Source organism: Echeneis naucrates, chromosome 19 (assembly GCF_900963305.1).
Source record: "Echeneis naucrates chromosome 19, fEcheNa1.1, whole genome shotgun sequence".
Classification (NCBI taxonomy): Eukaryota; Metazoa; Chordata; class Actinopteri; order Carangiformes; family Echeneidae; genus Echeneis; species Echeneis naucrates.
Window position 1 is genome coordinate 7482708 of NC_042529.1, and position 25213 is coordinate 7507920.

A 25213-nucleotide genomic window follows, 5' to 3' on the forward strand; every position below is an offset into this window, starting at 1 on the left:
GTTTAATTTACATGATATTTGATTATGGTTGGTTCGAATCTTAACACGTCTCTCTGGATAATTTCACATCTATAAATATTTCACCCTCTTGAATCTACGTGGTGCATTTACCTACCGGCCTGGTAGTTTGTTGTTGCCAACATGGCGTCCCAGTGCAGCCTCTCTACTTTATTTCCTGTCCAAAGTCAGCTGGATTTTGCATTAGATGAAGCCACGACACCGCAGGAGAAAGAAAATTTGGTGCTTCAGCATCTTAAAAAACTGGACGAGAGGGAAGACTTGAAGATACCGGATTTCCCCTCAGGTTAGACCATGTTTTAGCTCTGGCTCGCCCATCACTGTTTCTCTGAGCCCAGCAGCTGAGCTACTTGAGTTTGCCGGCACTACTTGCGTTTATGTATCTGCATAAAAAAAACACAGCTCTGGCACTTAACGCCATATTTGTATGTTAACTTGTATTTGTCTATAGTTTACAAGTTAATTATCTTTTCACTGTTGCCTTTATCTTTTCACCCGACAACATGATGTTTATCTCACGGCTAGGAATGGACATTACAACATGATCGACTGATTAAAAAACAAGTAATTCAGATTATTCCAGTGGTGTGAATCCTAATATTAAACATGTAACATGTGGATTGTACTCTGACATCTCAATGTCTATAAAACTTCCCCTTGTAACTACCCATGATGTTTTATTTAAGTCAGTCTGTAAAAAATATCTATGTGTCAACATAGATTAGAGAAGAGTTTCGTTCTTTTGCCCATGAATTAGAAACGACCACTCAGATTTATCTTTGGTCTAAAGTACTGGGCAAGTTAAATGTAGCCTAATCTGAACCACTGTCACCAATCTGTTCAATGAAAATTGTTCATAGATTGGCATACTTTTGCTCATCAACGTGTATAATACACATTTATATGGGTGAGATTTTCAGCGCAAGGCTTTTACTCGTAATACAGTTTATTCAAAATGTGACATGGTCATTTTTATCCAAGTAAGCAATACCTCTTTCAGCAGGCTGAAGCTAGTTCCAGACATGAAAGAATAGTTTTGTCCTCCAATGAGATTAACATCTTCAATCAGAACTCTATAAATCTATGGAACATTAGAGAACAAAATTGTTTGCTATCTTTATATTTTTCTTACTTGGGACTGTGTCAACATATGAAGTATAAAGACAATTTTTTCTTTTAAACGTGTACAGTTTTAATTTAAAATGGTGTTTCTTTCATAGATTCTGGACAAATCACCCATCTATTAGTATTACAAAATACTCCTGCTTCCTCAGCCCTTTTTGCAGAATTTTATTCTCGAAGCAATAGCATCATCGGAATAAGAATTATGATATTAATATAGCTGATATGCCAAATGATTGGAAAAATAGGAAATAAATATTAATTTTGCCAATTAATTGACAATATCTGGTAATTACTGGATTCTGGTGTGAGTTAGAAGTCGTAGTTTGATGATGGGATGAGCCTGACAGATTGAATCTATACTATGTCCTCTGTTAAGGGATGCAGCATGTTGACAGTACCAGTAGATGGGGTTCTGCAGTAGTACTTTAAACTGCCAAAGAGAGGCTAACAGAACAATAATGAGGTCCTTAACCCCACCAGGAACAGTTTAAAAAGCTTTACAGCAAAGACTGGCTTAAAATATATGGCTTTTTAATATTTAGAGGAATATGAGGCTGAGGTTGTCTGACCGCCAGCTAGGAACAACCGCAAAGTGTTGTTTATCTTGATTGCACTTTGAAATGGGTTTTTGTTGGATTAGCTTTTTGTCACAAAGCTATGTTCTTAACACTTTTATAGTTTCATAGCTACACTTCTGAAGATGTGAGTACCTCCGAGTTGATGCTATGATCTATCTGGTTGGCCAACCGTTTACCTCAAGTGATATGAATGCTGTGCAATGTGTAGGACAGATATAAGATACCCTCAGGTAATTTGTGACAGCTACTAACATCCTCCAAAGAGATTGATGGGCACTGTGAAGGCTTAGCCTGCACTGTGACTAAACATAATGAATGTTATGAGAATATTATTTTCCACTCTGTGATTTGCTGCAGGCTTGGAATGGTTAAACACGGAGGGCCCTCTGTCTTTGAACAAGGAGCTGGCTGGCAAAGTGGTGCTGCTGGACTTCTTCACTTACTGCTGCATCAATTGTATGCACATCCTTCCTGATCTGCACCAGCTCGAAAAGAACCACTCAGTCAAAGGTATGGACCTCAGAAGTTTATCTTGTAAAGCATCAACTAGTATGAATTTCATGGTCCCTTGGGGTCAAGTACCTTTAACCTCTAACTTTCACATCTTTAATTTTATTTCCTGTACAGTGTTTTGCATATGCTTGGTTTATTTATGAATATTTATTTTAATTTCACTAGATAGCTGTAAAATCAGCGTAAAATTAAACTGTCAAACTATGAATTTTAAGCCGCTCCATTGTGATTTTTAAACACACCCTGCATGTCAGTGGATCCACTTTGATCTCTGAAAGGCTGGAGCCAATCGAGATGACGTTATAACTCATTTTGTATCTTGTAGCAAAACTTGCAGAAGCCATTTCATTATGACAAGGCATTGTTGGTTCTTCTCCGTTTCTTATTAACTATAGCTGTACTATGTCCTGCTAAATTATTAAATATGGAGAGAGAAAAACTGTACTGGCATGCTAAAAATTATTATTACTTTTCATTTTCATTTTCAAGTAAGGCTACAGATTTACTGGGAAAGACAGAAGTCTGACATGTCTTACTGAGGGAACACATCCTTTAGTAACTTATTTTGCATCATGGTTTGTCATGGGAATGTGTAAGTTCACTGGGGCAGAAAAATTGCAGTACAGTAACGTGTCCTCTTCTGTTCTATGAGTATGAAGGCTCTTATCTCAGCTGTGAAGAGACAGCAACTAAAAATATTTCCGAGCTGTAGTGTCAGTGAGTCCGTTGGCCCATAATTGTACCCTGCTGCAGCTTGCTGTAACGTTCCTTATATTGCCACTCCATGTAAAGCATAGTCACTTCCGACTGACTCTGGCATCCTGCTGGTCCTTCAGGGGATCATCTGAGGAAGCTGTGCAGCTTGAAATTCAGTTGTGAGCCAGGCAGGGCTCAGAACACGCAAACTGCAGTGCCACCATGCACTATCATTCTTACCTTATCTTTGGCACCGCTATGGGTACATTCTGTTTGCTGCTCTGGTCAGTGAGGTGTGGGAGCCACCCTGTCCAGTCACTCCCACACTCCACCCTCCAGCCACCCATCGTCACTACAATCTGTCCTGGTACTATACTGCTTGGCAGAGGCCATGGGTGACGAAATTCACCGCAGGCTCTGTTGGGTTCGAAGGTTTGGATTTGCATGCTTTTACTTCTGTTGAGGAAGTGTCCTGTGGGGTCCATTTATGGAGACTTAGGGTATCTGTTTACTTTATAGTCATCTGAAATGGTGTATGATAAGTGCCAAAAAATCATTATGAAAACTAAATTAAAGCAAAAGCTTCACTTGTTCACCTGTGACCAACACCAACCTATATTAGCATTATTAGCATTAGTTTATGCATCTTAAGTATAAAAATAACCAGCTTTCAAATAGGTTTTTTTCAAAACTAAAATGAACCCATTAAATTGTGTGATATACAGATTTTCTTTTTGATTTCAAGTCTTAAGTGCATATGAATCCACAACTAGTTAATCTACTAGTTTTAGGCAGGTGTTTTGTAAAAGGCTAACAGGCCAACAGCTATTAGAATTTGAAATCAGCATTTATGTTATATAATCATATTCTGTAGAAATTTGTCTATTTGTTTGTTTTTGTTTTGTTTTTTTTAATCAGTGAATGACATGAGTACAAAAGTGTATGTGTTTCAATAGAATCACACACTGCTTGGAGAAGCGGGAGTGAATCATGATATCAGCTCAGATATCAGCTCTGCCAGGTCAGAAAGTTAGCACCACAAAAGGGTCTATTGAAAAAGAACATGAAAAACTTGCATTACCACTGATTGAGCATATTTGGTTGCATAATACAAGTGAGACGCAATATCTCTTAATATTTGTACAAGCATAGTGTTTGGTAACTTATATGACTACTGAGAAATCACGAAAATAATCATTTATAACTTCAAAGCACTACAGCACTTCCTGGAACCTCAGTGAGATCTGTGTGAGGTTATATTTGAGAGCAATTAATCTAACGAAGATGTGTTCATCTTTCAGTTACAAATCACATCATCATCTTTTCACCCAAGAATTTTAGACGGCTGCTGCATCCATTTGTGCGTGTGTGTGGAGCTTGTGTCTTGCGTTAAATTGTCATTGATCAGGCTTATGCAACTTGTTGACAATGTGATTTGGGGAAAAAACATATTTTGCAGAGGTATTTATGGGGGATGTTTGAAGTATATCTGTCTGTGTATTTTTGTGAAGGCATGGAACTAAATATGCAAAATCATGACCTGGAAATACCAAAATAGCCTTTTTGATCAGGGGCAATGTTAAGTAAAGCCACTTCCTATTTTGTTATGATTTGCTCTTTTCCTGTCTCTCTGTCACTTTAATCTCCCTCACAGATGGGTTGGTTGTTGTTGGTGTGCACTCTGCCAAATTCCCAAATGAAAAAGTAAGTGGTTTTTAGTGTTTTTCATTATTTTACCTTTACGAAAGCCTCTCTAGCTGTGCTTTCTTTGCTGCATGTTCATCATGGCAAACTTCCAGAAAATGTGTCACTCTTTTCCCTTTACAAAGAAATCAAAGAGCAAGATTATTAATGTGTAATGTTACACATGTATGAGAATCTGAGTCTGACTCGAAGAACTGATTCTATTTATTTACATTTCAGATAAAGACAATATGAATATTTTATTCTGTTAACAGATTACACTAATTTCATCTTCATTTAATATTTCAGAAATATTTTTAAGAACCAGTGTCAAAATTAAGATTTTCTCACATTTCATGGCCATGTTATGGATGTTACTCATTTATGAATGAATGCCTCATAAAGTCCCAGCCCTTGATTCATATTTGTGACTCATGTGTGTAACTAACCCTTTAAAGGTCCTCGCCAACGTTCGCAGCGCTGTCCTCCGCTATGACATCTGCCACCCAGTGGTCAACGACAGCGAGGCGCGTCTCTGGCATGAACTGGAGGTGTCCTGCTGGCCCACACTGGTCCTGGTTGGACCACGAGGCAACCTGCTCTTCTCCCTGGTGGGCGAAGGCCACCGTGACAGGATGATGCTTTTTACTGACAGCGCCCTCCGTCACTACGGGGAGCAGGGCCTGCTGAAGCCTCACACAGTGGGGATCAAGCTGTACAGAGACTCCCTGCCACCCAGCATCCTGTCTTTTCCTGGGAAAGTGGCCATAGATGACAGTAAGAAGAGACTGGCCATAGCAGACACTGGCCATCACCGGATTCTGGTGGTGTCCTCTACCGGGCAGCTGACACATGTCATAGGAGGTAAGAAGTAGGATACAGGATAGAGATGTACAATCTCTCAAGGTTGGATTTTCATCCTCAAACCTCAGTTCTGTTATTTTTGCAAGAAAAGACTCATGTCTCTGTTTTGTTTCCATTTAAATGAGAAATTAATAGGAATCTTTTCTGTTGTAAACAACAAATGATGCAGTAATGACATTTTTAGATTATTCACACGCCTCAACAATCCTCAGAGGAGCCACATGGTTGTCTGTGTTGTCCCCAGACCAACAGAGAGGTTGGCAGCAGTGGGGACTACTACATGGTGGGAACTTGGCACTGGCCTGTATAGCAAAATTGAAGGGGGAAAAAAACACAGGATTTATTTTATTTTTGTGGGTTGACCTCATCCTTATGCATACATGATATTTAACTGGATATAGAAATGAATTCTAAAGCATGAAGCTGAACTAAAGTTAGCATTTTGATGAATTCTTCAAGTCAGACAGACAATGAGCTTTGGTTATGTCCCCCAATTTACCAATCACTTCCTAATTCTGTTAGAGTATGAGCATATTAGATTAAATAAACCACAATCATAAATATAAATAATTAATCCACCCACAGAAATGAAAGACCACCAGTGGTCCGGTTGTAAATCAGTAAGCAAGCCTGCCTTGTATCAGTTAAAATCATCCATCAAATCTTTTTTTTCCTCTAATAAAATTTTAAACAGGTAAGTAATTTCAAATTGACTTTTTAAAAACTGCTGTTTCTTCATAACCTGTCAAGCTTTCAGCCAAAACTCACATGTGATAGCTCAGCAGATGATGAGAAGAAACATACAATGTTGCTTTGTCATTGGAGCTGAACAGTATCCATCCAATTTGAAGGCATGAGGTATCTTGAAAGAAGTGAGTTTGGCAGTGAGCTTTGAGCCACTGAAAAGGGTGAGGTGTTATCGAAGTGGCATCTTGGTTCAGATCTTGGTGTCATCACTTCTCTCACAGGGCCTGAAAGTGGTAGACATGATGGTGACCTGTCTGAAGCCTCCTTTAACTCCCCTCAGGGTGTGGCCATTAAAGGAGACACTGTGTATGTGGCTGACACAAAAAACCACTTGATCCGAAAGGTAACGTCCACCAGTGTCTCTCCAAATATCTGCACTGCTATTTCTGTCAGGCACTGACTTTATATTTCAGATTGTCTGTTTGTGTGTCTGTGTGTCAGATTGACCTATTAGAGGGGAAAGTCAGCACTCTAGCTGGTGTAGGCGTACAAGGCACAGACAAAGAGGGCGGGGCCATAGGACCTCAGCAGCCAATCAGCTCTCCTTGGGATGTGACACTTGGCACTGCCGGTGAGTTTTTGTTTTGGACCAAAAGCTTTAAGAGCAACATTTTACAACAACTTGATATCTTTCCACTTCTGTGCCTGCCCTTACTCTTACCCTTTTCTGCTCTGCGACGTCCACCCCACCCTCATTAAGATTGCATGGCAATTGTTGGGTATTGCTTATAAATATAATAAACTTATTTAACAAACTCATCTTCTATTTCTACTTTTTGAAAAGGTCTTTTATATTCTTTCAAAGTAATTTAAGAACTCCACTTCAAAATCAAAGCTCAGTCCCTCTTAATGCCCTGCTTTTATTATTTTTCCTTCAGCATTCACAGTTCTTTTATTATAAATCTTTTTTTTATATATATATTTGCCACACACAGTTTTTTTTTTTTATCTAAGTAATATAAGGAGGCTTATTGAACCTCTCAGACCTTTTATCTCTAAATGTTAGTGTGTGCCTTTTGGTGCCATCCGCTCTTGTTATCTGTGAATATTTCAGACTGCAGACTGCAAAATCAGTCAGCAAAGAGCTGTTGTCATAGAGGTATCAGAGCCCTCTGACAGACTCGTACTGTATTTTCACCTTTGAATCAGTGCTGCCTACCACTGCTTAATATGGCAAGCCTGTTTTGTTCTCCAGAAAGGGCTGGTATCCTTTATTAACAGCAGCCTCGAGGTTATTACTTCATGCTTTAGCCTTATTTATTCATTTGAATATTGTTTCAAAGTGTGTACTAATTTCTTTTGCACTCCCCTCAACTTCCTCCTTTAAATTTACCAAATGTGACGACTGACTTTATCAGTTATCAGCTTTAAATCGCATTTTTTAAATGTTGCAACAATATCTAAGTACACATAATGATACAAAATATTCATTTTAGATTTCAATCTATTTTTATTGCTGCATTCTTGCATCAGGTTAACCGTGTTTACTGTCAGCCGTCTAAGTGTCGTACTGTCTTTGTGACATTGTTTACCAGCTGACAGCAAACAGAAGATGAAGGCTTGACAGTGTTGTTTATTCTTACCTACTCATCAGAGGTTCATGTTAACAGTTTCAGTATTTTTATAGTCATTAAATGATGACTGGTCACAATTAAGCAATCCTTCCATTAGCATCATTATTTAGCAGTTGCATCCTGCCTGGAAGTGAGAGGTAATCAGTCTTTGTACTTCCTGCACAGGCTGATGGATGACATAACCTGCTGCTTTGAAACATCACCACATGTCCTGAGGATGTGCAATAAGACCTTTAACTCCACTAACATCGTCCTTTGAACACTCACATGTTGCATATTCATGGTTTAACTGCCACAGAATAATTTAATGGCCCAAGCAGGGACCGTGCACCTTTTGAACTGTGAAGTAATACAGTGTCATCCATGCTGGCATCGGGTCAGGTACTGCGCACAAAAATGTTGCTGACAGTCCAGCAGATTTGATCAAGAAGGGCTCAGCTCTGTGCTGCATGTCCATCTGAGGTGGCATATGGACTTTGTCTTGGTGTTGTCATTTAAACCTGTACAACTGCATATCGGAATTATGAATGACTCATTTTTTTCATCTTTCAGTCCAAATAAATTCTAATCCTTTTTTTTTCTCTACCTTTCTAAGTAAAAATACCGAACACCTGAAAGAACATCGAATCTTTAGGACAAATAATAAGAAATTATGGATGATTGAGTTTTCCTCTAAGGCAGCCAAAAGCAATGACACACAGTCAGCTGGCTGTAAAATCACTTTTTTGTGTGTGTTTACATTTGTGCGTTTTATTTGCATGTGTAGGGGGTGCTGAAGATAACTTGCTGTGGATAGCCATGGCAGGGACTCACCAGATCTGGGCTTTTTTCCTCGAAGATGGGAAACTGCCCAAAGGGAGGTGAGAGACTGTACCATGACCAAGATGGCCACCTGGCATGAGTAACGCTTTAAAGCTGAGCCTAGAAAAAATTTTAAGTAATCTGCCCACTCTATCAGAGGAAATCAATGAAATGATAATTAATTATGATTAACCACAAACCAGCTAGGGAAATCCCTATCTTGAGAAATAATCCTAGTTGAACATCATCAAAGATGGAATGTCTTTGATAAAGTCACATTTCTCATTTGAACATATTTAGCACTATATCACAGTCATTATCATTATCTTCTCTTTTACCACATGAACAGTGAGTCCAAGGCAGGGACATGCATACGATGGGCAGGCAGCGGCAACGAGGAGAATAGGAATAATGCGTACCCCCACAAAGCAGGCTTTGCTCAGCCTTCAGGCCTGGCTTTAGCCCCAGAGGAGCCCTGGAGATGCCTGTATGTGGCCGATAGTGAAAGCAGCACTATCCGCACGCTTGCCCTGAAGGATGGAGGCGTCAAGCTGCTGGTTGGAGGAGAGAGAGACCCACTGGTGGGTATACAGGACAAAGGCAAATGTATAAGGTCTGCGTGTATTGAATTATCGCCGCTTATTATTATTATTATTAAGTTCCTTTATGGTCAGGTCAGTTGAAACAGTTACTTTTGAATGATGTGAACACAGAGGGCAAATGAATGCCACATGACTTTAATTTCTTTGATAATTTCATTTTGAAAATTTTGTTATCATTGACGTTATTATTGATATTAAGGACCACACAGTTAAAAAAACAGCTTTGACAGAAGGTTGAGAAACTTAAAATTTTTGGGATAACTGCTTTAATAACAAAAATATTGTGGGAGGGTGATTTCTTTCTTTTTTTTCAGTGCTTATTGCTGCCGCAAAGCCTGAAAAACAATAATTTTTTGGTATTACTTTCTTGTCCTCGTAGCTGCCCTGCTGTGGTATTTCTGGAGAGTCCTCGGAGTTCTAAAGCTTGTAGTCACCCAAGAGAATACAGAGTAATTAACTGGAGAGTCATATACAGTTTATTCTACATGGCAGCATGCCAGAATAAGCCATTAATGTCCTGTGCCTGTAGACATTTTAGCCATTTAATTGAGACAATTAACATAAAAACTTAAACACAATTAAAGCTTTTAAAGTAAATGTACATCTTATGTCTAAAGTCTTAACAGCAGTGGATTTCCATCGGCACGTTTTATCTGTGCACTGCTTAATCCTTCCTATTCACATGGGACTATCAACAGGTACTTTAGGAGCAGAGCTAGCCTGGCTTTGAGAGAAAGTCACAAAAGGACAAGAAGCCGTGGTTTAGGAGCAGGACTGCCTCCTCTAAGTGACGTGCATGACACACCATGTTTTTATACCTCAGTTATTCTTGGGACTGAATAAACAAGATATTAAATGTTTTACAGGGTTAACTTTAGAGAAGCTGGTGTTTGGGTGATGTTGCCTTCAGACAACACCACACTAGCTGTTTCGCCCGTTTCCATTCTTTATGCTAACTGTTTATACCTTCCTATCCCACAGTCGTGAGCTTGGTTTTGATTAACTTTTAACAAGAAAGCAAATGAGCCTGTTTCCAAAAATGGAAGCACCAATAATTCTAGCGACCCTTTAGATTTTTTTTTTTTTTTTTTTTTTTTTTTCTTGCTCCACCCCAAAACTTGTGTGAAACCCTTTTCAAATGCCTGTAATTTTCAAATGAAACTATCAAAGTTAAGACACATGAAGTATCTTTGTACAGGCCAGCTGCACTTCCTCATTCATCAGCCTTAGTTTCAGCGCACAAACTGGACGACAGAGGGATTTACCATTATTATCACCTTCACAATTCTGCTGTGAAGGTGAACGCCTCAGCACTTATAAACCTACTGAAGTTTTGGATAGTGTTGCTGCTTTTTTTTTTTTTTTTTTTTTTTTTTAACCATCATTGTCAGGTGGATACTGTAGCTGTGGAGAAGCACTTGACCCTCAAAAATTATGAAACGTTTTATGTGTTATCACATTCCTCTTTAGTTTATTGGTCCAAAGTGACAGAGAGAGACATACAATTAAAAATTTATTTCCCAAGCTCACACCAAGTGGTTGTTGATTGTACCGTAATTGTATTTTGCCTGTTTGTTTTAGGCCAACACGATCCCATTCAGTGGCATTAAAAACTGTTTTCATATAATTTCTTACTGTCATATTCAGAGATTAAACACAAAGAATTTAATTTTTAAAAAATCCAAATAACCATAAAAATGGTTTCCGTAATATTGTAATGGCATTCATCATTAATGCTATGATACTTTTATTCAGAACTTTTCAAAGACTTCTCGATGACTCTTCCAACTATTCATAGTTGGGTGAGTCATTCTAGTCCCAGTAGTTTCTGTAATTTAAACATATTGTCATCTTTTTGGTGTTTCTTATTAAGGTGCCCTACGTTTTCCCGTGTTACTGCTCCTGTATGAATTATTCAGGAAACACTGAGATAATGAAGCCAATGTTGCTTTATCTGCATGGTTGAAAAAAACCTTCCTTCAAAAATGAACATGATTCAAATTTGGTTAGTAGTTCTAAGCAGTTCATAAATTTTGATTGTTTATTCTACACTTTGACCAGTGTTCAGCTTGAACTTGGGGGACATTAGTCGCAAGGATTTATTTATTTCATTTTGATATCATTTGATCACTTCTGAATTTTATCTTCTTTGATCCAGAACCTCTTCGCTTTTGGGGATGTAGACGGGAAAGGGGTGGATGCCAAGCTGCAGCATCCTCTTGGTGTTGCCTGGGCTCCTGAACAAAGTCTGCTCTATGTGGCTGATTCCTACAACCACAAGGTAAGTGTTGCACATCACAAGGCTGTCGTTCAACGTGCATTGCACTCACTTTTGATGCTCATGTCATCATTGTTTTGGGTTTTTTTTTTGTTAGTTTTTTACTGTCTGTTTTCACTTTTGGTTTCATTTTGTCTCTGTGAACCAGATCAAGGTGGTGGATCCAAAGACAAAGCAATGTAGCACATTAGCAGGGACAGGAGAGGCCGGAGATACACTCGGCCCTGAATTTAACAAATCCTGCTTCAAAGAACCTGGAGGAATCTGTGTCGGCGACAACGGGAAGCTTCTTTACGTGACAGATACCAACAACCACCAAGTGAAAGTGCTTGACCTCGTCTCCAAGACTGTTTCACTAGTAAGACTTGTGTGTGTCTGTGTGTGCCTATGTTTGAGAAAAGTTCACCTCCTCGTTGAAACTCTTCCTATACAACTTTCTAGAAATAATAATAATAATTTTAAAATCAATCCTACTGAATATTTTGAACTGAATGGTGGCAGTGGATGGGTTTCTGACTGAGAATGCAGTAATCAGTGCGTGAGAAAATAAAAGCAAGGGTGAGTTTCTCCAGATCTTCTCCAGACTGAATTACAAGACTTTTTTTATTTATTTTTTTTGGGTTGTTTTTGTACTAGAAGAATAGGGAGAAAATGTGCCGCAGCAAATTTTAACAGCTTTCTTCTCTAATCCAAGAACCCAAATTTCTCCCCTCTCCAGTTCCCTATATCCATGGAGTGCACCGACTCAGTACCTTCAAAGCTTTCTGCTCCTGCCAAAGCCCCCACGCTGCCCAAATCAGCTGTCAGGAAAGCAATGCCACCAGTAGCAGTGTCTGCGGGCCAAACTCTCATCCTGTCACTCACGCTGTCCCTTCCAGAAGGAAGCAAGCTCACTGACGAGGCCCCAAGCTGCTGGGCTCTGTCTGCCGAGGGTGAGACGTGAGACGAAGTCCAGCCATTGTTATCTCATGTTTGAAAATCTTTTTTTCCGCATTAAACTCGAGCCACATTTGACTTCACACCCACAAGAAGCATCTTGAGAATCAGTGTGTTACCGCAACATTTTCCACAGTTCACAAACAAGGAATTTCAAGAGAATTTTTGAATAACATGTCTTTGAGTTCAGACAAAGTTAGACTTTGCAGAGCTTCTTTTGCAGCCGAAAACCATCTGATAGAAAGCTACCTGCCAACTAATTCAGAAACAACCAGGTGAAAAGGTTTTCACGTTGGATTATTGCAGCTCAAATCTGTTCATAGAGAAGACATGGAAATAATTAGTTAACCCACACACAACATACACCAGTTTATCCTTCCCCTTACCCTCTTGTGCATTTTAACGCTCAGAAATATGAATCACTTTGGCTCTGGCTCCATGCCCATTGTGTAAAGCGCCCAAAGCTAGAGAGAGCTGCTGTGGTTACTGGGTGTGATTGAATGGCCGCTGCTCGGAGGAGGGCTTTGCTAACATTGACAAATACTTGACAAATACCTGCCAGAAAAGGGGAAATTGATATAAGAGGACAATTGAGGAAGTAACAGACAAATCCCAATCCCACCCCACACTTCAGTACAGAAATCAGCTGCTCCTGTGGAGACGCATTTGTATCTCCTGCTAAGCAAGGAAGGTTGAAACCTTGCTGCTCCTGTTTTAATTAGGTTAAAGAAGAAAAGCCTTCAATTGCTGCTTTGTTGGAATAATTTCTCCCTGTGAGGGAGTTCTCTGCATTTATCATGACCCTGTTCTGGATAAGAGCCTCTCACCATCTCCCACACTGCTTTATTTTTGACAATGATCCACGATACGGTCAGAAAAATTTAAGTGAATGATGCTTAACCTTCTTGTTCATTCTTACTGTAGGAAAAGCAGATCCTCACTCTGCCGGCCCACACCTGAGATTTAAAGTTAGGGACTCTTGTAAAGCAACATCTAGATTTTAATATATGACTGCTACATATGTTAGGAAAGTTTTGTCCGATATTCTCATTTCATAACCCGACCCTAAGATCAGGTGTGAAATGATATCATGTTGGTGATGGTTGATGGTCTGTTCATTAGGTTTGGAACTAAAGTGTTTCCATTATTCGGAGCATATGCAGCATGCTGCCAGCGATATCAGCAGGCTATTTTTAGAACATTTTGATAAGACGACATGCCTTGCTTCACGTAATTAGCTACCAGGCTATGTTACGTGATCCTCTGCCGTCAGATTATACCCAGTCTAGACTTATGCCGATCAAATCAGAGCGCATAGAGGAATTTTAATGGATCAAGTCAGAAGTGCATGCCAGATCTAAATTGTTTTTTAGTGCCTTTTTAAAAAATGGCGTCCCTGGGACTTCACGTTAGGCATCAGGTTCATTAATCACTGCTGGCATGGATTTGACGGTCTCTCTGGCCTAATAATATTTTCTCACAGTTGAAGCCGTAGCCGTTTCGTTTTGACTGTGATTTATCTTTCAGTACTCGCGGATATTTGTTTCTAAAAATATCTCCATTGTTTCAGCTCTCACTTCATCTGACTCAGAGGGGTTATGGGATTTTGGGGTAATATATTAGCAAACTCCATTTAGCAGCACGGTGTAGTACACGGGCTCAAGCCAGTCTTGTACACAAGGTGAAATGCGAGGCATGCAATAATAAATTCGGATGCCAGACGGATACTTTCATACATCTGCAATGGAATATGAAACTATGAATGAATTGGGTGTTGCTTTTTGTGAATCACCTCCTTGCAAGAACACAGTTGCCTGAGATAGATATCTATTTATGTGTTATTAACCAGAGTGCATCAGGAGATTGTTATTTTTTCCCCTTTCACAGCATCAGGACAAAATTCTCCTCCCTGTTTTTCAGGTAACGAGTGGCTGCTAGACAGTAGGGTGGTTACCGGTGACATCCTGGATCTGTCCAAGCCCATCTCCATCCGAACCAAAATTCCATCTGTTATGAAAGAAGCAGTCAGCAATCCCAGCCTCACCTTGGGGGTATGGGTGTACTACTGTATGGAAGCAGGTAAAGCCTGCATGATGAAAGCAGCCTCCTTCATGCTGCCTCTTCAGTTAAGTGCCAATCCAGGAGAGAAGGAGATCCCTGTGGTGCTGACTCATGCTTTCTGAAACCTCAAGCTCGATTTGGTCAAAAGGCCTAAAATTCCTCACTTTCTTTGCCGAGGCAGCAGCAGCTTAACTTGTGATCTCAAGAAGAAGCAAACATGGATTGTGTTTGATGGGGCGACAACTTTTGAGAAAAATACATTTCACACAAACCTGATTTTCAGCAGAATTTCAATTTAAACTAGTCAGAAGCTCTTTGTTTAAAACATGACGCATCAGTGCTGAATTGTTCCTTACTGTGCATGACAGTTATTGATTGGAATAAAAGTAGATACATCCACAGGCTTCTTATAAAGGCAGTATAGCAAACGACTGCAGGATAAAGATCTACATTTGTATATATACATTATACTGATTAAGAGAGTCTTTCTTCATCAGTGAAAATAATATAAGATGTCAAATATTTCAAACAAAGCGAAAGCTGAAGCCTCCAGGTAACATCACCTTCTCACCTAAACCTGCAAATAGATGGAAATTTCATCCAAAAATTTGTGGAAACATTCAGTTTATCCTTGAAACCATTTCATTTTTTCAAGAGTTATTTACACACGGGAAACAAAAAGAGACATTTTATTGGTGAGTGATTCAAACTCAGAGAAAGAAAGTTTACTCTTCATTTGCTCACACAGACATTACTTATGAATGCTAATGGAGAGTTGCGGGCAGTTTCTCAAAAATACGCCGTTAAAATCCCAACAGCAAAAAATTTCTGTAATCTCTAACCCTAACCCAAGTAAAAACATAGTAAGTGGAATAATGCAATACAAACAATATCCCATAAAGTGGGATATTGTCTATGCAGAGACTGGCATTTTATAATAGCTAATATATTTAAGATATCCAGGACTAAAGTGTTGATTTACTTCATGAAATTTGTAATAATATATTTCAGTGTGTATTTGTGTGGCTCCTTTAGTTTACAGTCTACCAGCTTTGGTTGCCTTCAGGGGCTTCGATCAAATTTTAATAATTATGTGTCTAAATTTGACTAGTAGTTTAAGTTGTTCGTTTTCTTAAAGGTTGTGGTCTGGCATAAAGCTTCGGTCTGTGTGCGCTCTCTGTAAAGCTGCTCAGACAAATGATGTTTATTCACGACACACAAAGATCGCTCTTTGCTTCAAATCGTAAAATAATACTTTTGAGAATAAACTGCCTGTTTTTGATAAGCAACAAGTGACTACTGCTTGCTATGCACAGCGTGGGATGTTATATTAACAAAACCAAAACCCTTAATATAATTTTTATACATCATCACTCCACCACGAAGAAAAGAGAATTTGAAAGTCATGCGCCAAAGAAGAGACCCTGTAATAGTTCATGTATTTTATTGTGTGATATTATGGGGTGGAAGTTGTTATTGCCCCTTATTCGTTTTCGTAGTCATGAGCTGTTGTCAGAAGTGAGTCGCAGAGTGTTTTGATTATCATCGCTGTCATCGTGTCTCAGAGCAGAATGGTACTTCTCAGACTGTTAATATTTGGCTTGGATCGTTCGGCCTATGTGCCTTGGAAAAGCAGTGATGCCGTATGGATGGTGTGGACTGATGACACTTTGATTGTATCAAAAGCAATAACAACATATTTGTGTTTTGTTCCCACATTTTGTTTTCCCAAATGAGCTGAAAATGTTTCCCCAGTGTGCTCAGCTGCTCTGCACCCTGTGGAAATGTTTAATGAACAGTAATGAGCTTCAGAGGGCTGCTGGGCAATAAGTTCTCTGTTTCTGCATATTGCACCGCCGTCTTGGTCACATTTTTGCATGCTTTTGTCTTCAAAGGTACCTTGTTAATACATCTACTTTTAAATGCTGCACTCTGGAATGCAGCAAAGGAAAAAAACAACTAATAAAACATTTTATATCTTCTAGTTTGTATGTTCAAAAAATGGCACTCTGCAAATCGGATTTTATTATTATTATCGATGAAGACTGCAGCTTTTCTGTGTGTGATATAAACCTTCACTAATGTGCTTGCTTCTTCATAAATTGGTCACAGAGCCAGGTAATGGGTCAGCTGACCTCACATGACAGACTTACTGCTGACAATGTGGAGTAAAGCCAAAAAATACTATAAATGTCTCTCTTTAAATGTAATTACAATTTAGGACATTTCTATTGAAGACATCAATGTCATTCAAGAACACAAATACAAATACATTATTTAAAGTAATATACATACCTTCTTTTTTTCCCCAAAGCAGTTGGACACTGGTTTTAAGATTATTGGTATTTTAAGGAACAGTACAAAGGACGTGTGATTGCTTTAAGATACAGTGTCACCCAGTTCCAAGATTACAATACAAGGATGAAAAGTTTGAAATTAAAACTAGCATTTTTCATGTATACGTACCCAAAGATGTTGCAGGTCAAAAAGGGGCCTGAAATATAGTTTTAGTGTGCGCATACAACAGTTGATTTATCTGATGCAAATGGCGTGAAAAAACACAAAAGCCAAACCATCGAACATCGTAATGCCAAAGATTTATCTCCCGCATCAGGGCAGGCATAAATTATAGAACAATTTATCTGAAAGGCATCATTAAGGGTTTTAGATTGTCATCATGGGGATAAATTATGAATTCCTCTTTAAACACGTGAAAAATAATTCCCCTTAAGCTGAGATAAGATTCTTCAGATAGAAAAAGAGCTACTACTTCCTCCACTACCTCTCTCCCTCGCCCGTCTGGTCCCCTCAACTGCCTCCTTCGCCGTCGTTCTGACAGCATCATTAACTCTGTGTGATTCAGGCTGTTGTGTCACCAAAGCATACACACACAAACACACAATGAAATCATCAGTAAACCTCACCTTCGGGTGTACCAACACATTTACAAGCATACCCCACTGAAGTTCTTCTCAATCACATGTTAGATTGTCATCATGCTCCTTCCAAGTAAAGCCGTATATGGCGATGTTACATATTCAAATAAATACAAATTTACAAGCAGGCTTGAGAATTTAGAATCTGAAATATCAGATAGGAGCTGATGAATGCACACAGCTGCTTTCAGCAGCACAAAAAAAGGCTTTTAAAAGCTTTCTCAAGGGCTTGAAAGCCCTGCTCCTCTTATGACACTCATATGATGCATGAAGCCAACAATGGCGAATTGTTATCAACCTCTGTAAATTAATTTATTATTTAAGATGACTGGTGTGATCGTGACTGCAGTTATGAAATCAAGCTGAAAAGGTTTTTGGGTAAAAGTTAAATACTGTTAAGAGGGTTTGGTGATGGAGAAAATCCATCCAAATTTTTTTTTTTTTTTTTTTGCTTGCTTTCAATTGCACAAAGATTTCTCCCTTCTTTATTCTGGCTGGCTCCATTAAGATCATATCTGCAGAAGAGATAAAAATATGATTCCCATGTTTCCAGTCTGCAACAGCAAAAGGAGGAATGCCGACTCAAAAAGAGCTCCCATTCATGCTAACCTTAATCTTCTCCTCTGTGGGGAAGTTCAAGTGCAAGAAATAGAAAGACTTCTCTTTAGAGTCAGCAGTGATCTTTGGCTTCTTTTTAGTGTTGACACTCGAAGGTCAAGCTCCTCAGTCAAGTTAGAACTGCTGTACCCAGAAAACCTGTGTGGAGATGTGTAGGAGGTAGCTGCTGCTCAGTGGTCGAGAGTCACTTACTGAGCTGACTGTTTGTGAGGGAGTAACTGCACCAAAAATATGGAAAGTTGAATTACAGCAGAGGTGTAACTGAACTATAAATGTAGCCTCTGAGAGACGCCACCAAAGTCCAAAAGCCTTTTGAAGCATTTGAGGGCAATGTTTCTGAGATAACTTTAAAAAAAAAAAGGTATTTGGTCAAAATCCTAAAGGGTCAGTTCACCCAAATTACAGCATGTCCATATTTTGACCGACATCGGTGGCTGCGTGAGGGTAAAGTTAACTGGGGATTCTCAAAGCTGGAAGACGGACATTGCAATTATTCAACAGCTTCAGCAGCACATCTGTTGGTATCTGAAAACCTGGGCACACTAACGCCAAAGCTGGGAGTCAGATTGCACAATCAGGATTTTAGGAACACTAAGACTGTCCCACAGCAAAGGTTGATCTTCTGCATACTTTGAATGGTTTAGTAGTAACTTTGCATTGGTTGTTTATTTCCCCCTTGCTGCTGGAAATGGAAATGGTTACATGGTTAGTGGATCACCCACTCATGCTTTGTGAACCAGCAGTGCTGCCACTTTTTCTGTTTGCTTTAAATGTAGTTTAAAATGTTCCCCGTTAACCTGAGTTTGGCGTTATTTCCATATATATTTTACTTCCTTTTCTGGAAACGTGGAAAAGGTGTTTTATTCAAGTGGTTTCCCAACACATCACTTCTTCTCGGAGCAAATCGTAAGCTAATGCTTAATGAAGTGTAGTTGTGTTTAAAGTCACACGTAAGTGGGAAAATCTGGGGTCAACTACAAACACTCGAGTGCCATCGGCCGAGGCACAGAACATACGGCTGCTGAAGTGAAGCAGGACGTGAGTGTTGTTACAAGAGGTATTTCCTATGTGTGTAATTTAAACTCTGTCAATACAGACTGAAGCTGACCTTCTGTGGCAAGTCGTTGAAGATCTGAACAGTCAGTGAAGAGGCTTTGGGGATTATTTCAGCCCCCTCCTCTCTGTGGGTTTTAAAAAGAAAAGGGCCCTTTGGCCTTTGCCCAATCTGCAGATGTCTGTTGGCGCCTGAGGTAGAGACCAATGTCACGGCAGTGACTCCTTCAGATGAGCTCTGTTTCTTTGGGTCAGGTCATGTCACCGTCAGAAACGTCGGGTCATCGGGGTCACAAGCAAAGCGCTCCTGAACCCGAATGAGCGCCCAGAAAAACTGCCAGCAAATACTTTTCACCGAACTGCCTTCCACTGGAAACGCCCCAACAGGAAGTGCATGCATTTAAATGTATTTCACTGCATTCATTCAGATTATTCAGATTATGCAAAAGATTAAACAAAAGTGTGAAGGAAGGTTTTCTGCAGCAGCACTTTTGCTTCAGTATATGTTATTTGTTAAGTGTTGTGGTACTTCCTCTCTTGTGTAACGCTGTTTTTGTTTGAACTTGACTGTGTACCAGATCAGTCTGTCGGCCATTTCCCGCCTCGTTTCTCAGCCTCACTGTCTGCTCTCCTCAGTTTGTTGACTTTCTGCTTTTGGCCCAGTCAAAGCTCAGACACCTTGAATCCTGTCTTGCAAGTCATCTTTTTTTTTTTCTTTTTTTTTTTTTAAACACAATGATCTTTGTCTGCTTGGCTATTTAATTTTAAACACCACTGAAGTTTCTGTGAAGTTTCATAGAGTCCAGCTGCTGCTGAGGCAAGGATCTGTCGTCGGCCCGACCCCATGATGGCAGTGGAATGTATTCTTAGCGATAAAAATATAAAATGGACTGGTGGAAAAAAAATATTGTTTGTGATGGCAAGTGATGAAAACAGGGAACTCCCTGTAGCTCACAATGCCATGGTGGATTGTGGAGGTCCATATTTGGCTCCTTATGCGCTCAGATTTTCTTCACAGATAGCAAAATCGCAAAATTTGGCAGCCCAAACTTTTCACCTCAGTCCAACTGCTGTGTGCTCATTCATTCATGCGGATTATAGATTTAATATTAACGCACCGTGACTGGGTGTGTCCTCTTGTGGAGTTCCAGCTGTTGTTTGTGTCCCCATCTCCGCTATGAGGACAATCTGTCCGCTGAGCTCTCTGATTGGTCCGGTGTGGCAGTGATGTCACGGCCTGGTGAGGGAGAGAGGGAGAGAGGGAGAGAGAGCGAGAGAGGAGCTCCCAGATGGAGAGAGCACTGGACTCGGACCGAGCTTGTGGGCTCGTGAGACCATCGACCCACCCGGAAGCTGCCTCCGCGCCGCGTTGATGAGCCCGGCCTGGTCCCGCACACAGCGCAGCGGCCCGTCATGGGGGACGGCGGAGGCGCGTCCCCACCGGTGAACTTCCACAACGGCTCCGGGAGCGATGCGCCGGACGCGCCGGGCTCCAACGCGCCCGCGTCCGAGCAGTGGATGGCCGGGATGAGCCTGGTGATGGGCTCCATCGTCCTGGCCATCGTGTTCGGGAACATCCTGGTGATCGCGGCCATAGCCAGGACGCAGCGGCTGCAGACTCTCACCAACGTGTTCATCGTGTCGCTGGCCAGCGCGGACCTTATCATGGGGCTGCTGGTGGTGCCCTTCGGGGCTGCGCTGGAGGTGCGCGGCTCCTGGCTGTATGGCTCCTTTTTCTGCGAGTTCTGGATCTCAGTGGACGTCCTGTGCGTCACGGCCAGCATCGAGACCCTGTGCGTAATCGCCATAGACAGGTACGTGGCCATCACCTCGCCGTTCCGCTACCAAAGCCTGCTGACCAAAGCCCGGGCCAAGGCGGTGGTCTGCATAGTCTGGGCCATCTCCGGGCTGGTGTCCTTCCTGCCCATCCTGATGCACTGGTCCCGGGACAGCGTGGACACGGCCTGCTACGAGGACCCGGAATGCTGCGACTTTGTCACCAACAGGGCGTACGCTATCTCCTCATCCGTCATTTCTTTTTACATTCCCCTGCTGGTCATGATCTTTGTTTACGCCCGCGTTTACAGGGAGGCGAAAAAACAGCTGAGGAAAATCGACAAGTGCGAGGGCAGGTTTCACAACACCCTGACCGGCCTGACCTCCAAGTGCAAGAAGAGGCCGTCCAAGATCCTGGCGCTCAGGGAGCAGAAGGCGCTAAAGACGCTGGGCATCATCATGGGGACGTTCACCCTGTGCTGGCTGCCCTTCTTCATAGTCAACGTCGTGCGCGTCTTCTGCGCGGAGTTGGTGGACAAGAACCTGTTCGTGTTCCTGAACTGGCTGGGGTACGTGAACTCGGCGTTCAACCCCATCATTTACTGCCGGAGTCCGGACTTCAGGAAGGCTTTCAAGAGGCTGCTGTGCTGCCCGAGGCAAGCCGACCGCAGGCTGCACATCAGCTCCTGCGACCTGACGCGCTGCTCCGGCGGCTTCGTGTCCCCTCTGGAGCCCGGCGCGCTGGGGATGTGGACGGACTGCAACGGCTTGGACAACAGCGACAGCAGCCTGGTGGGGACCGCCAAGCTGTGTCACTCCGAATCGCAGCTATGAGGCGAAGAAGCAAGTTTGTGCAGAGGTGGATTATCCGCAGCAGCCCGGAGAAGGGTCGACTACAGCGCAGGCTCCTTTCAGCTTGTGCGTCTTTTTTTGGGAAGAAGTTATGCGCAAAAGTTGAACCTTAAAGTGTCCAGTTGTTGTTTTTTTTTTGGTGTAAAAAAACAAAAAAAAAACAAAAAACATCAAGTCACCAGAAGCATATCCGGAAGCCATATCCCCTCCTTTTTTTAAGTAACATCAGGACCAATTGTTCCAAAGTGTCCCGATTAGTCTGAGATAGTCAGTTTTACCAAATAACAACAAGCCTAAAAACGAATTATCGTGCTTTTCTGCACTTTGCCATAAAACAGGCGTCAGGAGGCGACGCCGCTGCCAAAGAGCGCACAGACGCTCCATCTGTTTTCATTTTTCTTTCAAACGGGTGAGCAGCTTGGTCACAGTCAATATTCCGGAGGACGGTGCATTTAGGGGAAGTGGATATTTTATACACCGAGTGCCCGTTTTCCTGCTGAATTCCCCAACACAAATGGTTGTTTAAAAGCGTCGGGCAGGAGCCGCTGTACTGTTGTCATGTAGTGCTTACAATGTGTTTTACCTCACAGCCATAGGCAAGTGCAATTCGTACTCCAGTTATTTGTTTATATTAAACATTGATGTAAAATAGGCGTGTAATTTATTTCCGAGCTCTCTTTTACAACTACGCAGGTCACCGTGGGGCTGACTCCCAGCAGCCTTTGTACATATTATAGTATGTGGTGTTTAGTACTGAAGTGAGGAATTTGAGCCTCATCTTTTGTCTTTTCTCATTTAAGCTTTACATGCTGTTTGTGAGGTGGCGTCGACTTCTGTGAAATAAAAGGATTTATCATTGTTAATTACTGTATGAGCCTTTTTTTTGGGGGGGGGGGGGGGGGGGCGTTATTCTTGTTCATTTTATGATAGAAAAAAAGCATTTAAATTATTCCTTACCACAACTTTGTCATTAAGAGCTCTCAGCTGGTATATGATGTCAGATGTAAATGGACTTGTGGATTCTCACAAATGGAATCTGACTGGCCTTGGTCAAGAGATGATGCGTGAAATGTGATTTATTTATTTATTTATTTTTATTCATTTATTCTTTTAAACAGTGCTGCAGGATCAAACTACCCTGCAGTTGGGTTGATATCATTTCCTGAAAGAAATAAATATTTCTTGTCATTCAATGATTGCACTACTTGATGAATGTATTTGTTTCAACACATTTTGCCCCAGTTTATATGCTGCTAGACAGTTTTTAAAGTTGTATATAGCAAAAAAAGATCAAATAGTATATCATTATTTTTCACAAGTCAGAATATTTTAAAACTAAAGGGACACTCTAGTTAAGCGTGTTGCACGCTAAGACAGAAGAAGAGCTCAAAATCAAAACAGCAGGTATCAAATTCCAAGACTCCTAAATAAGACATGTCCCATAATGCAACTGTGTTTAAATGTCAAGTCCAACCCGAGTGATGTCACGGTGTCATCAGAGTTGTTTTAGGTTTGAGATTATTTTTTAACGGACAGCATTCCTCAGGATGAATCCAATTGGCTGGAGTGTCGCTTTAAGTGAAATGGCCCTTTAGGTGTCACAGGAACATTTGTCAAAGGTCTTCACATTCAAAGCAAATACAGTTTTGCCATCTTTTATTGTAATTAGCAATATTTGCCTCTACGTCATCGATTCTATCAAAATGTCCTAGGATCCAAATAATTGCACTTCTTTTTGAACTCTCAGCAGAACATAAGTTCATTCGGGACTTTAGATACCTCCTCGTTTTGAAATCATATGGAAAATATTTTAGTAAACATCATGACAGCTGGTGTTATGAAGTGGCTCACTTTACAGGAGATATTCACTCTTCTTTCTGGGGAATATTAATTAGCCCTTGAGCTGAATGTCTTTAAAAGGTATTAGCATGATGTGTCATGCTAATGATGCTCTCCCAGAAGGGCTGGGCCGTACATTTCACCGGAAAAACTGATTGGAACTGAGCTCAGCTGTTTTGTTTAATGAACATTGTTTAGATCTGATTGGCATGATTAATGTGTGTAAATGAGACCTAGCTTTTATGAGGAAAAAACAATAATAATAATAATAATAACAGCAGCGCAGCCAGTATCACTGATGGCCTTCTGGCAAAGACCCACTTCATTATTAAGCATTGTTTGGCTGGCTGGAAGTTTGTGTTTGGGCAGATTAGCAGTGGGCTCACAGATGGAGACCCTAATCAGCAGCTTCAAGAAAAATTGTTTCAAATTGCTTCTGTATCAGTAGACTGTTAACTGCTCCAAGTCAAAGCAGATGAATCGATATGGATGTGACCTCTGCGGTAACAGAGGTTAGGTAATGTGACCAGTCAGGGATTCAAACCTGTTGCATCCCCCTTAAAGTTTCAATAAGGAATTTGACAATCTGCTTTAAAAAAAAAAAAACATTCCTCTGATATTCCTCATGTTAAATGCTGAATGAAGTTCCTATTGAATTTGATGCTAACTTGGAATGTATGGATTTTTACAAGACCAGATGCAACCATTTTGCCTGAGAGTGAGGTGATTAAATCAACTTCCACATCTGCCAGCAGCTGCTTGGCTAACCTGAGTGCGACGACTGGAAACAGAGGGATGTCGGGTAGCCCAGCTGAGTCTAAAGGTAACAACTCCTCCCCACTACCTCCACACCTGTCCCGTTCAAAAATAAGCGTAAAAGCATCCAGTCTTTTGGAGGTTATGCATGGAACACCAGACAAAGACTCCATGAGAAGTATTTGAAATATTTCAGATTTGTTAACTTTTGAATTCCTTTTAACTTTTCAATGTAGGCGTGATATCAGTACTTCAGGCAAAAAAGCCAAGAGATATTTAAGTTTTAACTTGTTAACCGTATTATAGCCTATTGGACCCTGTTCAAACTAATGAATATAGGGGTGTAATGTAAGTATAATTTAATCAGCTGCTGCCCAATAAAAATTCACATCACCCAGATGCTAATGTAACGCTAATCTAATTTGAGAATGGCATCACAGCAGGACAAAACCATTTTCCATGACCTCTAGTGAAACTTAAGCATCAGGACTTCTTGCAAGATCGTCTCAGGCAAAAGGTGTTAGATTTCATTGAGTTATTAAATGGAGTCCATCCCCTCCCATCCAGATCATGCATGTCGTCCCTGCCAACCACCTCCTACAGCCATCTGCACATGATTAAGGGCCAACACAAACATCACTATTATTGCCATCATCATTGTCAGAGATAATTAAAAACATTCAAAACACAGGATGTCTCACTTAATAATCCGCCTCTTTTCCCAAATGCTACTGTGAATCGATAATGTTTTTCAGTGGAGGAGACACTGAGCAACAAGTCATCCAAATGGTGATTCAAAAATAAAGAATACTGTAATTCAAAGACAGTCGAAGGCGGTTCAAATAAGTATGTGATTTTGTCAATCAAGCTGCAGAGATCCAAAAGATGCATGTTTAGGAAATACAAT

At 40.8% G+C, this 25213-nt stretch overlaps 2 protein-coding genes across 2 annotated transcripts; both read left to right on the top strand.

The window, feature by feature from the left end:
- The first annotated feature begins 135 nt into the window (after positions 1-135).
- Positions 136-16560, top strand: nhlrc2 (NHL repeat containing 2). Its single transcript, XM_029527645.1, has 12 exons — positions 136-304; positions 2079-2231; positions 4585-4634; positions 5072-5477; positions 6446-6567; positions 6666-6795; positions 8565-8658; positions 8949-9180; positions 11360-11482; positions 11628-11837; positions 12198-12411; positions 14336-16560. The coding sequence occupies exons 1-12, from the start codon at positions 142-144 to the stop codon at positions 14596-14598; spliced, it is 2160 nt and encodes a 719-aa protein (XP_029383505.1). The 5' UTR covers positions 136-141; the 3' UTR covers positions 14599-16560.
- Positions 16561-20357: 3797 nt separating this feature from the next.
- adrb1 (adrenoceptor beta 1) lies at positions 20358-22568 on the top strand. The gene has a single exon (XM_029527728.1). It carries the CDS (start codon positions 20497-20499, stop codon positions 21691-21693), a length of 1197 nt encoding a protein of 398 aa, XP_029383588.1. The 5' UTR covers positions 20358-20496; the 3' UTR covers positions 21694-22568.
- Positions 22569-25213: the final 2645 nt, after the last annotated feature.